The sequence below is a fragment of the Nomascus leucogenys genome, chromosome 2, assembly GCF_006542625.1.
Source record: "Nomascus leucogenys isolate Asia chromosome 2, Asia_NLE_v1, whole genome shotgun sequence".
NCBI lineage: Eukaryota > Metazoa > Chordata > Mammalia > Primates > Hylobatidae > Nomascus > Nomascus leucogenys.
The window spans coordinates 129,982,130-129,995,458 of record NC_044382.1 but is presented as its reverse complement, the minus strand read 5'-3'; the positions used below and the strand labels follow the sequence as shown (position 1 = coordinate 129,995,458).

At 35.7% G+C, this 13,329-nt stretch overlaps 1 protein-coding gene across 1 annotated transcript in view; it reads right to left on the bottom strand.

The window, feature by feature from the left end:
• Nucleotides 1-1,600: 1,600 nt before the first annotated feature.
• Nucleotides 1,601-13,329, bottom strand: part of SRFBP1 (serum response factor binding protein 1) — a 60,166-nt gene continuing 48,437 nt past the window's right edge. Inside the window, exons 5-8 of the mRNA XM_003259881.4 lie at nucleotides 8,745-8,826; nucleotides 7,295-8,003; nucleotides 5,703-5,740; nucleotides 1,601-1,806 (exon numbers count right to left, since the gene is read on the bottom strand). Coding sequence (XP_003259929.1) covers nucleotides 1,622-1,806; nucleotides 5,703-5,740; nucleotides 7,295-8,003; nucleotides 8,745-8,826 — 1,014 coding nt within the window. The 3' untranslated portion in view covers nucleotides 1,601-1,621. The remainder of the gene's footprint in view (nucleotides 1,807-5,702; nucleotides 5,741-7,294; nucleotides 8,004-8,744; nucleotides 8,827-13,329) is intronic.

Genomic DNA, 13,329 nt, shown 5'->3' with positions numbered 1-13,329 from the left:
TTTTTTTTTTTTTTTTGAGACAGTCATACTCTGTCGCCCAGGCTGAACTACAGTGGTGCAATCTCGGCTCACTGCAACCTCCACCTCCCAGGTTCAAGCAATTCTCATGCCTCAGCCTTCTGAATAGCTGGAATTACAGGTGCCGGCCACCACGCCTGGATAATTTTTTGTATTTTTAGTAGAGACAGGGTTTCACCATGTTGGCCAGGCTGGTCTTGAACTCCTTGCCTCTAGAGATCTACCCGCCTCAGCCTCCCAAAGTGCTGGGATTATAGGCATGAGTCACCACGCCCGGCTGAGTTATCTAAATTCTTAAGCTCCTGAAATAAGTAGAAACTCTTGAGAGTTTGTGAATACAGGTTAACCAGATGGCCTTCCCTACCATTAAAGGAACTAATGTGCAGGAAACATGGATTAGCATTATTCAGTTTACCAAGAACTTCAAAATTTTTCCCAGCATAGCAAAAGTGAAACATGGAAGGGATTTAAAAAATTCTGTTTTCCTTTTAAATAGCAGTACTGTGATGTACAAAGCAGTCCTTTCCTCAGTGAGTTATCTTACAACTTCTTTGCTTAGCCATCAGTGGAAATGCCTTTTAATCCTACCGCCTTCAGAATTTGTTCTTAAAAATCAGAATCTATGATTCCTCAAAAATTTTAAAATAAGAATATATAGTCAAAACTAGATAATATATTCTTGATTTAATGGAAATATTTATATGTAGTGAAACATAAAATGAATTATTGGTTGTATTGCTACATTTAAACAATTTTCTTAACTAAAATATAATTAAGAATCCCAAAATTGTCCTAGACAACTATTTTAGAATCAAAAAGTACATGATCACAAGTACTTAAAACTATAATAAAATTAATGTTTATTTACCTGTACATCCATAATAAAAGTTACTATTTTAGTTTGCTAACAAGGATGATTTTTAACAAGGGTGATCTGGTTTAAATAGCTATGATTTCCTATGTTTCCATTATTATTTTAAATATATAATGACATTTATTTTTAAGGAAACAACAGAGCTGAACCAGTGAAGCACATTTCATGATAAGCACTAAAGAGAAAATATGAGATCACTAAAATCCCCAAATTACTTCATAAGGAAACAGTCTGAGGGATATTATTAAAAATCAATTTAAGTACCTATTGGATTTGTGAAAGGCTTATATAAACATAACTTGAATTTACTTTAAAAAAAAAAGAAATATAAAAACAAACATTCTATAATTCTCCCCAAGAGACTTATTCAAATACGAGTTTAAGTAATAGCTGCAGGGCCTGGGGTGAGAAAGCTGGGTATGGTAGTGCATGCACCTGCAGTCCCAGCCCTTCGGGAGGCAGAAGTGGGAGGATCACTTGAGCCCAGGAGTTCGAGGCTGCAGTGAGCTGTGATTGCACTACTGTACTCTAGCCTGTGCAAGAGAGCGAGACCTTGTCTTAAAAAAACATTTTTTTTTTTTAGATGCAAAAGTTAGCAGAGGGCAGGCGTGGTGGCTCACGCTTGTAATCCCAGCACTTTGGGAGGCCGAGGCGGGCGGATCACGAGGTCAGGAGATCGAAACCATAAAAAAAAAAAAAAAAAAACCGGTTCGCAGAAAGAGGCACTAATCAATCATCAAACGTAATTTTTTTCCCCTGAAACACAGCAATATTAGATTGCTGTTCTTTTCGCCTTCTGCTTGCTTCCCATGAAGGATGAAGAGGCAGCTGCAATTGCTGTTTTGTACTTTCAAGTCTTCTTGATAGCTTCTTATTAAACTGATTCTTGATCTGAGGCTCATTCTGTGGAAAATCTAGGAAGAGAAAGCAAAAATAATAATAACTATATACCTAAAGAGCATATAGGAGAAGTAAATTTCATCTTTTTCAAACCAATATTAAACAAAGAAATTTTGTTTTCTTAAATGGCATATTTCACCATTTAAAACTGAAGTCCAACAGGGAACAGTTTGAAGTTGAAAATTTACATATGAGTAGTCAATTTTGACACACATGCTTTCTAACCCTTATAAGTAGATGTTTATTGAGTGACTCTTAATTTATGCTATGCTGTCTTATTTATAATAACATAAAGAAAGGAATCACTCTGCTGTACTAGTATAGAAGGCAAAAAAGAAGGGCATCATGTATTTTCAAAGGAACATCATTAGCTTATGCTATCTGTGTACATGAAGCAGACGTAGCCAGAAAATTCACATCTTAGCTAAGACACTCCACTGGGTCTGGGTCTGACAATACTGATAGTGTTTACTTATTTTTAAAGGCTATAAATTGATCTCACTCCCATCTGTTATTGAACCACAAGTGGTTATTACAAGGCAAATTACTAAGTCTACTCAAGAATACAAGACAAAGTTCTTTTCTAGTTGTAATGTTACTCTCCAGATATGAAGGTGGCAACTTGTATTCTAGTCCATACAGTATCTTATCACTTTACATGATTTTGAACCAAGTCTTATTTGGGGAAGATATACTAGCATGAAAAGACATGAATCAATGCACATTTTAGGTGCTTACAGAACTTAGGAGACGGAATCAGAAAGAAAAAGACAAAAAACTTAATATAGACTTATTAATCAGTCCTGTGACTGCGTAATTTCTCCATTGCAAGTTAGAAATCATTGTCAAAAGCCTTTTTTTTTTTTTTTTTTTTTTTTAAGACGGAGTCTTGCTCTGTTGCCCAGGATGGAGTGCAGTGGCGTGATCTTGGCTCATGCAACCTCCACCTCCCAGGTTCAAGCAATTCTCCCGCCTCAGCCTCCTGAGAAGCTGGGATTACAGGCGTGTGCCACTACGCCTGGCTCATTTTTGTATTTTTAGTAGAGACATATTGGTCAGGCTGACCTCAAACTCCTGACCTCAGATGATCCACCCGCCTCAGCCTCCCAAAGTGCTGGGATTACAGGCATGAGCCACCGTGCCCGGCCTGTCAGAAGCCTTTTAAAGACCTCTTTAAGAAAACAAATGTAATAATGTTATATAAACCAGTGCATAGTTTGGGATAATATTTACAAAACATTATCTAGACAGAAATCAAAACAACCCTTATCTTACACAAATCACATGTGCTCTAGAAATCTGTTACAATATTCAAAGAGTGGCTGTAATGAAAAGTTTTAAAAAAACCTGTTTCATAGAAACTGAGATTTGAATAAGGCAGTATTTCTAAATGAATATATTATTTTATATATTACATAGAGTTGTATATGTAAATAAACTGGCAAATATTTTAAGTATACCAGCTAAGCACAAAAAACCCTTTACTTGGATATTCTCATTGTGAAAATGTAGGTATGTCTTATATTTAGTTATCCTATGTTTGTGAATATATGGTATAAATGGGGCATACTGACATGTTTCTGTCAAATCCTGTATTATCTTCCTTTTAGGCATACAGTCAGAATATAGTTTCCATTCCTGCTGCAGTTAGGTGAGGTCATATGGCTAACTGAGTTATGACCAATAAAATGTTAGTAAAAGGCCTGGACCATAAAAACCTCACATTCAATCTTCCATTACTTCTCTATCGCTGATGAACGAAGAGAACGCCTAGGATCCAGAGGAGGCAAGAGGCACAAGATAGAATACAACTCCTAGGAGCAGACAGAGTGATAGATGACAAACCACTGAGATTTAGTAGTTACTTGTTATAGCAGGTAGTCTACTATGAATAATACTAAAATTGGTACTCTGAAGTACCATTACAATAACATAAAAATTTGGCATTGGCTTAGCAGTTCGGTGGTGGGTAGCAAGGAAACAGATAACTGAGAATAAGCAAGCAGTCTATGTGCCAAAGAAATAGGTAAAACTGTTGTCAGTGATAACTTGGCAAGCAGGCCACAAGCCTATGGAGTTTGCAGTACAAAGGTAACTGGTTGGAAAGAATAAAAAGATCAGTGTATTACTGGCTGTCCTTGACTATGCACTACACAAAAGAGAACAGAGAGAACAGAAAGAATCTAGATATTTGGGAACTTAAGGTTTAGAAAAGCCTTTGACTTCCAAACAGTAACCTGCAAGTCTAAGAAAAGTTTTAAGCAATAAAAGGCCCACAGCACCTCAGCCCTAGAGCAGAGATAAGACTAAATGCATGGCATTCCATCCAAATCTGATAATTCTCAATGCAGTAGATGCTGAATGAAGAGTGGAAAGTGGGAAAAACAAAACAAAACACAAACAAACATAAATAAGACAAGTTTGAGAACTAGCTCTAAGAAAGAATTTTCAGTACAATAACTAGCCCACAGATGGACTGAAGGAAACAGAGGTCAGAAATCCACTGAGTTTTTGAGGAGGTATATAGTGAAAGAAATCACAAGCCTGGGATGGAAAAAACCTCTGCTGAACTTTGTACAATCTTCATCACTTTATATTTGTACCAGTGACTTGGGGCAAACTCCAAAGAGATCATGTTAAATACCCACCTCAGATGTGGCCATGAAACAAAGACTCTCCCTAGACACGGACCATGAAGAATAATGGATAAAGAAGTTCCTCTCAGAGCCTTCATAATCTTTGCTCAGCAGAATTTCAGGTAGTAGACCTGTTGTGTGCCTTCCATTTTTTCCTTAAGCAATGAAGAGTTTTCATTGTCATTACTTTGTCCCTGTTCTACTACTTGATACATGGTATATCATGGTATGAATTTCTTTTTAGTACAAAGGTCACCAAACTTTGAAGAATCTCATCCATGAGATTTGATGGAAAGTACTCCATGACCAGTGATCCTGGACTTTGAGCTAGATGCAGTGACTGGATGTGACTTTGGGTTGGCATCCTTGGGTTGGCTTCCTTGGGAAGGAGGTAAGTGTGCTCTGTGTAGGAGGAAAAGTGAAATGGCCATCTGGTGATAGAAAGTATGCTCACTGGCAGAAAAAGTTATGTGTTCACGAAATTCCACTTCCTCTTTTCTCCTAGATATATAGTAAGACTGCATTTCTTACCTCCAAGAACTAGATGGGGTCATGTGACTGAATTCTGGCTAATGATATGTGAGCAGAACTGGTTTCTGCTACTTTCAGGCCTGGCTCACAAACACCTGCAAAATTCTCCATGTACTCCATTCCCTTCTATTGGCAAACGGAGAATTCTGGAACCTGGAGGAGGAAAACGCCAAAAGATGGAAGAAGCCTGATCCTTGAATGACTATGCGGAACACATCCTCTCTGCTAATTCATCACCGTGGACTGTGATGTGAATGAGAAATGAATTTTTGCTATGTTAAGTTAGTGGAAGTCTAGGATTGTGTAAGAAGTCACTCTACCCAAATACATTAAACTTAGATTTGTTATGAATTAATCTGAAAATATTCTGATTATACTCTTGCCCAAGAAAGTAATATACTTGCTATTCAATGTTTAATAGCATGACATTAGTGTTTAGGATCACTAATAATTAAGATATAACTTACATAATTTACTTAAAAATGTGTTGGTTTAATTCGAGATAAGTTAAATAGGCATAATATTTCCTGATATATTTTGTCTATATCTTTCCCTCTGGCAGGACATAGAAAAAAAGAACACCAACAACAAAAAATTATATTGATAATTGTAAGATGCTCTGTTAATATTTCTGTGGGTATATAATGAATTCAGGCTATTAAGCAACAACAATTTCTCATTCTTTTACTCTGGTAAAACATAGCTTAATTGCATATGAAGGTCAGGCAACTGTGAATACATACCTAGGGATCTTGTTTTTGGAGCCTGTTCTTTGTAATTTCTAAAAGAAGAAAAACACCATTATGACTTTTTAAAGATAAATCCTCTGATCTTAAGAAAATAACATAACAAAATTGATGATAAAACTAATTCAAAGGGCCACTATACTCCTTAGTCACACCAGCAAACAATAAAATAATTACGAAAGTCCCAGGTTGTAGCTGTATCAAACAAAGGTTTGTTAGAATCCAACATTACTACAGACACATGAGGACCTATTTCCCTCACCACCTTTAAAGAGAATTTTGTTTGTAATGGAAAATATCTTGTCTTGGTCACCTTGCCTTTACTCTTGGGGATTATCTAGATAAAGAATTCCTAAAGTCTTGTCACAGGAAGAATGACTCTCATATAACAAAAATTAAGATTTACATTTTGGCGGGGCACGGTGGCTCACGCCTGTAATCCCAGCACTTTGGGAGGTTGAGCAGGGTGGATCACAAGGTCAAGAGTTCCACACTAACCTGGCCAATATGGTGAAACCCGTCTCTACTTAAAAAAAAAAAAAAAAAATACAAAAATTAGTCGGGCGTGGTGGCACGCACCTATAATCCCAGCTACTCGGGAGGCTGAGGCAGGAGAATCACTTCTTGAACCTGGGAGGCAGAGGTTACAGTAAGCCAAGATCACACCACTGCACTCCAGCCTGGGTGATAGAGTGAGACTCCGTCTCAAAAAAAAAAAAAAAAAAGATTTATATTTTGTGGTAAAGGGATAGTGGTGTGCCATTTTCAAATGAGGAAAAAAATGTAGCTTTTAGAGGCAAGTTTGGAATATATAGGTAAATATTTTAATTATTTCAACACTCCACACGTTTTTATGTCTTTGCCATACTGTGACATTTTTGAAAAATTTTTACCTCACATTTTTCTATTTCATTAAAGACTATCCCTGACTTGTAAATATATGCAAAAACAGTTTATAGCTGTTACTGAAGAAATTAGCTAACCATAACCTTCACTCTAAAATGTGAAGATATCCTTTATCAAATTGGAATTACAAATAAAGTTAAACTGATTTATAAACAGAACAGCTATGAAAAGTGGTGAGCAACAGAGATGGAGATAGCAACATCATCAAATAAAAAGCAGTCTAGAGAAACTCAGTTTAAGGGCAAGCAGCCTTATATACTGAAATGGTACTAGACAGTAAAATGACTGATGTTTACAATAATCGTCCTGGATCATCAAGAAAAAAACACCATATTCTTTTCAGAAAGTTCTGTTTAAAAAGATACACGAAACATTTTCAAAAGTTTTTCATCAAAAACGATTTCAAAGTTTCAAAACTTTGATAAGTGAAGGAATAAAATTTAAATTAGCTGGCATATTATTTGGCTATAACACCTCATTAGCTGATGAAACTGGGCAAATGTGGCATTGCCATATGTGTATCTGTACCTAATATCCCACTGTAACCTTGGAGAGGGCCATGTCTAAAAACAGGATGGGTTGTACAAACTAGAATTATAGTCTTTTCATGTATGGACAAGTAGATATTTCTAGCTTTTTAAAAAAGAGCTAATGATTATTTTAGAATAGAAAAAGAATCTTACCTTCTAGAGCTTTTAGATCCAGATAAAGAGTGGAAAAACGCTGATTCTAACTTTCTGGTTTCTGTACTTGGCTTGGTTTTGTCATTTCTTGTATCCCCATGAGTTTCACCTTGATCTTCTTTAAGAAACACTTTTTCGAGTGGTTTTTGTTCCTTAACTGAAGAATGACAACTTTCCTTCTTTCGTGTCTGTCTGACTTTCCCAATGAAGAAGTCGTCACCACTATCACTATCTTCAGACATGGAAGACTGCTTGTAAAACCTTTCTTCTGTGCTATCATCAAAATATTCCTTCTCCTCTTCACATAATTCTCCACCATCACTGTTACCAGAGAGTGAGCTATCAGATCCTTTGTTTTTTTTGGTTTGACTTAGTGTTTTCAGTTTTGGGTCAGCAGGTGTCTTCTGGGACTCAAGGGAAATTACAGAATCCTTTTCTGAAGGCTTTGATGGAGAATTTGCAACAGTCACTGCTTTAGGTCCATGTTCCATCTTGGCTATTTTTTCTTTTGAATTATGTATTGGTTTCTTCGCCAATATTTTGGTTTCTTTGACTTTTTGCTCACTGATGATAGTTCCTTCATGCTGTAAATTACTTCCATTATCATTTGAATACAAAGTATTCTTAGAATGATTGTCCTCTGAAGCATTCTTTGATGACTCAACTTCAACAACATTTTGTCTTGCTTCTTTAAAGGCTTGGACAGCAGCTGCAAGAGAAACAGTGCATGACTCATTTTAGCACTGAAACATAAAACATGACTGTTTTAGAACAGTATTTTAAAAAATTATTTGAAAAGATTTAAGAGGGCAGTTGGAATTGATATTAAATACATATACTCAGTCTGAATTCACAAAGAAATCTTTTGACTTCTTAAAAACCAAACATGATATGCTCAGACGTATTCATTTTAAATTCTGAAAATGAAAAGAAAATCTTTTCTTCCTGTCTTGGAGTTACGAAGAACACTAAAAACATCACAGAATACAAATAAAAAGAAATGGCAACTTTAATTTATATAATAATAATGCATTGAGTATTATAAATTGTGCTTTCAGACATAAAATTCAGTATCGTGACAAAAACATTTCATTTTATAAATACATTTTATAATAAACATACAAAAAATTATGTTCCTAAGTGGCAAAACCGAAAGTAATGAGTTATGTCAAAATTTTAAAAACACTATTCAACTTTATTTCTATATATTATATATAAAAAGATATATATTACATATTATATGTTCATATATTAGAATCTATTAAACAATACAGATTTGGTTTTTCTTCAGAGATCACACTTTCTGTATTTTCAGACACCTTCCACGTTGGTAAATATTTGAAAAAAACGTATTTATAACAGAGCCTCAAGAGTTAAAATAAGTCAATAGCCATTATCCAAATCCTACAAATGCATTAAGTACATGGCTTAAAAGTCATTTAATTCATACCTTTTAGCACATCTATCTTTTTCTTCAGAAGAGGATGTACTGCTAGTCTGGCAATTGCTCTTTCAGTTGCAGTAGAATCTGGCTGCAAATTTAAAAATATAATAAATGTATGGGAATGAAATAAAAATGACACTACTGAAAGTGAATAAAATAAAATCTAACATACTCGTTAAAATTAGAATTGGAGAATAGAACTAGTTAATATTCTCCTTAGATAAGTTATCTGTATAATCAATACATGCTAAAGACAAAGATCATCCTGACAAAAATATTACTGCCTTTGAACGATTAAAATCATCACTTAATCATTAATAAATATTCTTTGGATACTTAAATGTTCCCAGAATTGTGATAAGCACCATGTGTAACATTAAAAAAAGAACATAGTTTTTACTATCAAAGAGCTTAAACAATCTAATTAAGAAGACTAAATATCAAAGAATCAAATAACATATTAGTGCTAAACTGGGTGAGACTACTGTAATACTTGAAGTCCCATTTAACAGAGACCTAGAAATTATCTAATGCTCTATATTTCTATTTTAAATGTCTATTATCACTGACACGTTCTCAGGGCCTAGACTGAATGGGAACAATATATACAATATTCAATATATTTATAAATTTGGAAAAATCATAATGCCGGCTAATGACTTGAAATGCCATATGAAGGCTGACAACATCTAAATTTTGACCTCCAGCTCCAACCTGAGCTCTAAGCTGATACATCAAACCACCTAACTTGACATCTATTTGACATTGTCAAAACAGAGTTCTTTAATTTTTCCTCACAAATCTGCTTCTCCTGTAGCTTTTCCATCTTATTGTATGTAATTTCCATTGTTCTGGTTGCTTAGGCCTAAAACTCTAAGGATTCTTTCCCACTATTTCTCTTTCCCTCAAAACTCACAATACACCCTGTGGTTCCAAATGTAAAACATATCCAGAACCAGTCACTTCTCACCATTTCTATTCTTACTACCTTTGACTAAATCACCAACACCTCTCACCTGGACCAACATACTGCGAAGCAGAGACTTTGTTTGCCTCATTGCTGTAGATTCAGTACCTAGAATAGTGACTGGTAACAATAGTAGGCACCCAATATACATTTAATAAAGCAAGTGAATAAACTTCACTAGTGTGTGAAAGTAAAACAACCAGTTTCAAATGTCTTTATCCTAAATTTACCCTTCATTGTGAATAGTCAAATATAAGGTATTTCCAACCCAGTATTATAAATGTACGAATACCAAAATAAAAACAAGATGATGGCAGTACGCAAGCTATTCTGTTTGTAGGATTTATCTGAGTAATGTCACTCAAAGAATAATTTATTTAAATTACACCTGGTGCGAATCCTGTGCCAGGACCACCTGCTATTTAATTACCTTGTGTAGTAGGTTGAATCATGTCCCCTCAAAATTTACATCCACCTGGAAACTCAGAATGTGAACTTATTTGGAAACAAAGTCTTTGCAGATTAAATTATGTGGAATCACAGTGGATCAAGGTGGTCCTAAGCCCAGTATGACTGGTTTCCTTATAAGAAGAAGAATATTTAGATATAGGGGCACAGAGAGACACAGTAAAGACAAGTGAACACTAAGGGCAAAGATTGGAGTTATCCTGGCATCAGCCACCAGTAGCTGAAACACGCAGGAAAGTTTCCCCTCTGGAGCTTTCAGAGAAAGCGTGGCCTCACTGACACCTTAATTTCAACCTTTCACCCTCCTCAACTGTGAGAAAATAAATTTACTTTTTTGTTGTTGTTGTTGAGACGGAGTCTCACTCTGTCACCCAGGCTGGAGTTGCAGTAGCGTGATCTCGGCTTACTGCAACCTCCACCTCCCAGGTTCAAGCGATACTCCTGTCTCAGCCTCCCGAGTAGCTGGGATTACAGGCACCCGCCACCACGCTCGGCTAATTTTTGTATTTTTAGTACAGACGGGGTTTCACCACGTTGGCCAGGCTGGTGTCGAACTCCTGACCTTGTGATCAGCCCGCCTTGGCCTCCCAAAGTGCTGGGATTACAGGTGTGAGCCACTGCGCCCGGCCAATTTACGTAGTTTTAAACCACTCAATTTGTGATACTTTGTTATGGCAGTCTTAGGAAACTGATACGCATCTATTCTGACTATTAGACACAGCTTCTGTTCAACCTTTTCCAAGAAATGTCATCTACTTATGGACAATTCATTTAAGTACAGTGCAAAGTGAACCCGTTTCTTCAACCTGCTGCTGAGTTTCCTGATACAATAGAGGAAAGATAGAAGAGAATTTAGGAAGGAAGCCTATTGCTAGTATCCTGAGTCACTTAGCTGCTGAAGCCATAGGTCAAACATGCTTGCTTGAGTATTAAAAGCTAGAATATAGAAACCCCAATGAAAAACATGATTTTTCAGGCTAAGAAGACTGAAAACAATATATGAAAATAGTCACATTAGTATACTGGGACCTACAAGATTTCAGATAATAAAACAAGTCACCAAATAATAAACTAAAAAGAAAAGATGCACAGATCACAATGGTTTCAGACTTTAATTCTGGAAGTCAAACTACAGAGCAGCTAATGCTTCTAAAATTATGAAGGAAAAGAATTTCCAACCTAGGGAAGAAGAAAAATCATTCCACATATGCAAAGTTTTTTCAAAAAAATTTACATCCCTTGTACATTTCTGTCCAAGAAGCTACTGGCTCCCCTAAAATGAGGAAGGATACAAATAATAAGAATGGCATAGGAGAAAAGAAACAGAAGACCCAGGCAGAAGGAACTTCCCAGGGTGATGGTGACAGGAGACTTAGGTTTGGGATACTTGGTGTGTTGAATATCTGGAGAGGACATGTCAATAGCAGATGGAGAGTTTGGTGTTACACTAGAGATAAGACAGAAAACTAACAAAACAAACCTATCACAAACTGTAGAAAACAGAAATATTATGCAGAAAAGTAATAATAACTCAGCACCTGACTCACAGTCACAATAACATAATCACTAAATGTTCATCTAATCTGATTCAAGTATATAAGGAGGATGGAGGGGATAAGGAGGGATATCAGGAGATGAGTATAAGAGGAGGATGGAGGGGATATATGACTTAGAGCCTGAAGGAGAAAAGAGATCTAAATCCTTACCTATCACAACATAAAGTTAATAGCTAGTACTTAAAATGAAAAAGCTAATACAGTACATAAACATCTTACTGTAGGAGTAAACTCTGTACGAACTAACTGCAATTGAAGCAGGAAAGGAATAATAGAGTACTGCCATTTTTATAAAAAAATTCTTGTAGAAGTATTTGATTTTCAAAACCAGGAATAGGCAAACTGGCCCATGGGGGCTGTTCCAGCCTGCTGCTGGAACTTTCTTTTATTTAATAAAGTTTTATGGAACAAAGCCAAAGTCATTCATTTATATACTGCCTATGTCTGCACTCATGACACAATGGCAAAGCGAAGAGTTGTGACAGAAGCTGTGTGTCTTACACAGACATTCATTTCAGGTCTTTCATACAGAAAAAGTGTGATGCCTGCTCTAAATTACATGCAAGTAGAATTCTTGGTGGGGCAGAACTAAAAAATCAGGAAGAAAGAAAAAAGTGTGTAGTAGGCCCGTGATGTTTAAAAATTTAATTTAAAATAAAAATACTACCACGACAGACTTCTGTTGCCAAATTAAAGCAACAGATTATAGCAATAAGTGTGCTTCCAGATTGGTAACACAATTTGAGATTCTGGCTTGGTAGAAATAATTTGGTATTCAATGAAGAAGCAGTATATTTTAATCCTCAGGATTAATTACAGAAAGTTTGTATGTAAAAACAATGACAACAAAAATGACTAATCCTGAGAAACGTATTCTCCAGGAAACTGCCCTTCAGGTTATAGGAAAAAAGAAGATATTCCAGGAGCAGCTTTTTACCTTTTACTGCTTCTTTCAGCATGTTTACCCCTTACAGTTTCTAAAAATCCACTTCAAAGGTAATTCCCAATATATGAACAGATGTAAAACAGACATAAGAAATTCTGGGAATCCTAACCAGATTTTGATTAAAATGTATTCAAACAATTGTTCAAAAACACATCTACTGCTGTTTCCAAATCCCTGCTTTGCCAACTTGCTAAAATCTTTGCTGAACTGGTATTTCTTTCCAGAGTTAGCTATATCTTCCCATCTTAGTTACAACAAGTTTTAGAAGAGCAGTGGTAATACTTGCATGTCTAGTGTTGACTCTGGGGTAAATTCTGTTTTGTTAAGAATCATTTTATCATTAATTTATTTAGCAAAGCTGTTTCTCTGCCCCGGAAGATATCCCAGACTAACTCCGATTTAGTAATCTGATTTCAGTGAACTTCATTTTTTTTGAAAGGCTCTAGAAAAAGATTTAAATTCTTTAATTATGTACAAATCTCACAAATGAAGATTTTTTTAATTATTTTTTTTCTTATGTCTTCTTCTATAACTGTGTTTTTATGTTGCAATCTTTGTGGTGCACTTATTTGTGGAAGAATATCAAGTTTATAAAAAATGAGACTGATTCGAAAAGGGCCACCGTGTTGCATAATCCCCGGAGAGTCACTCACA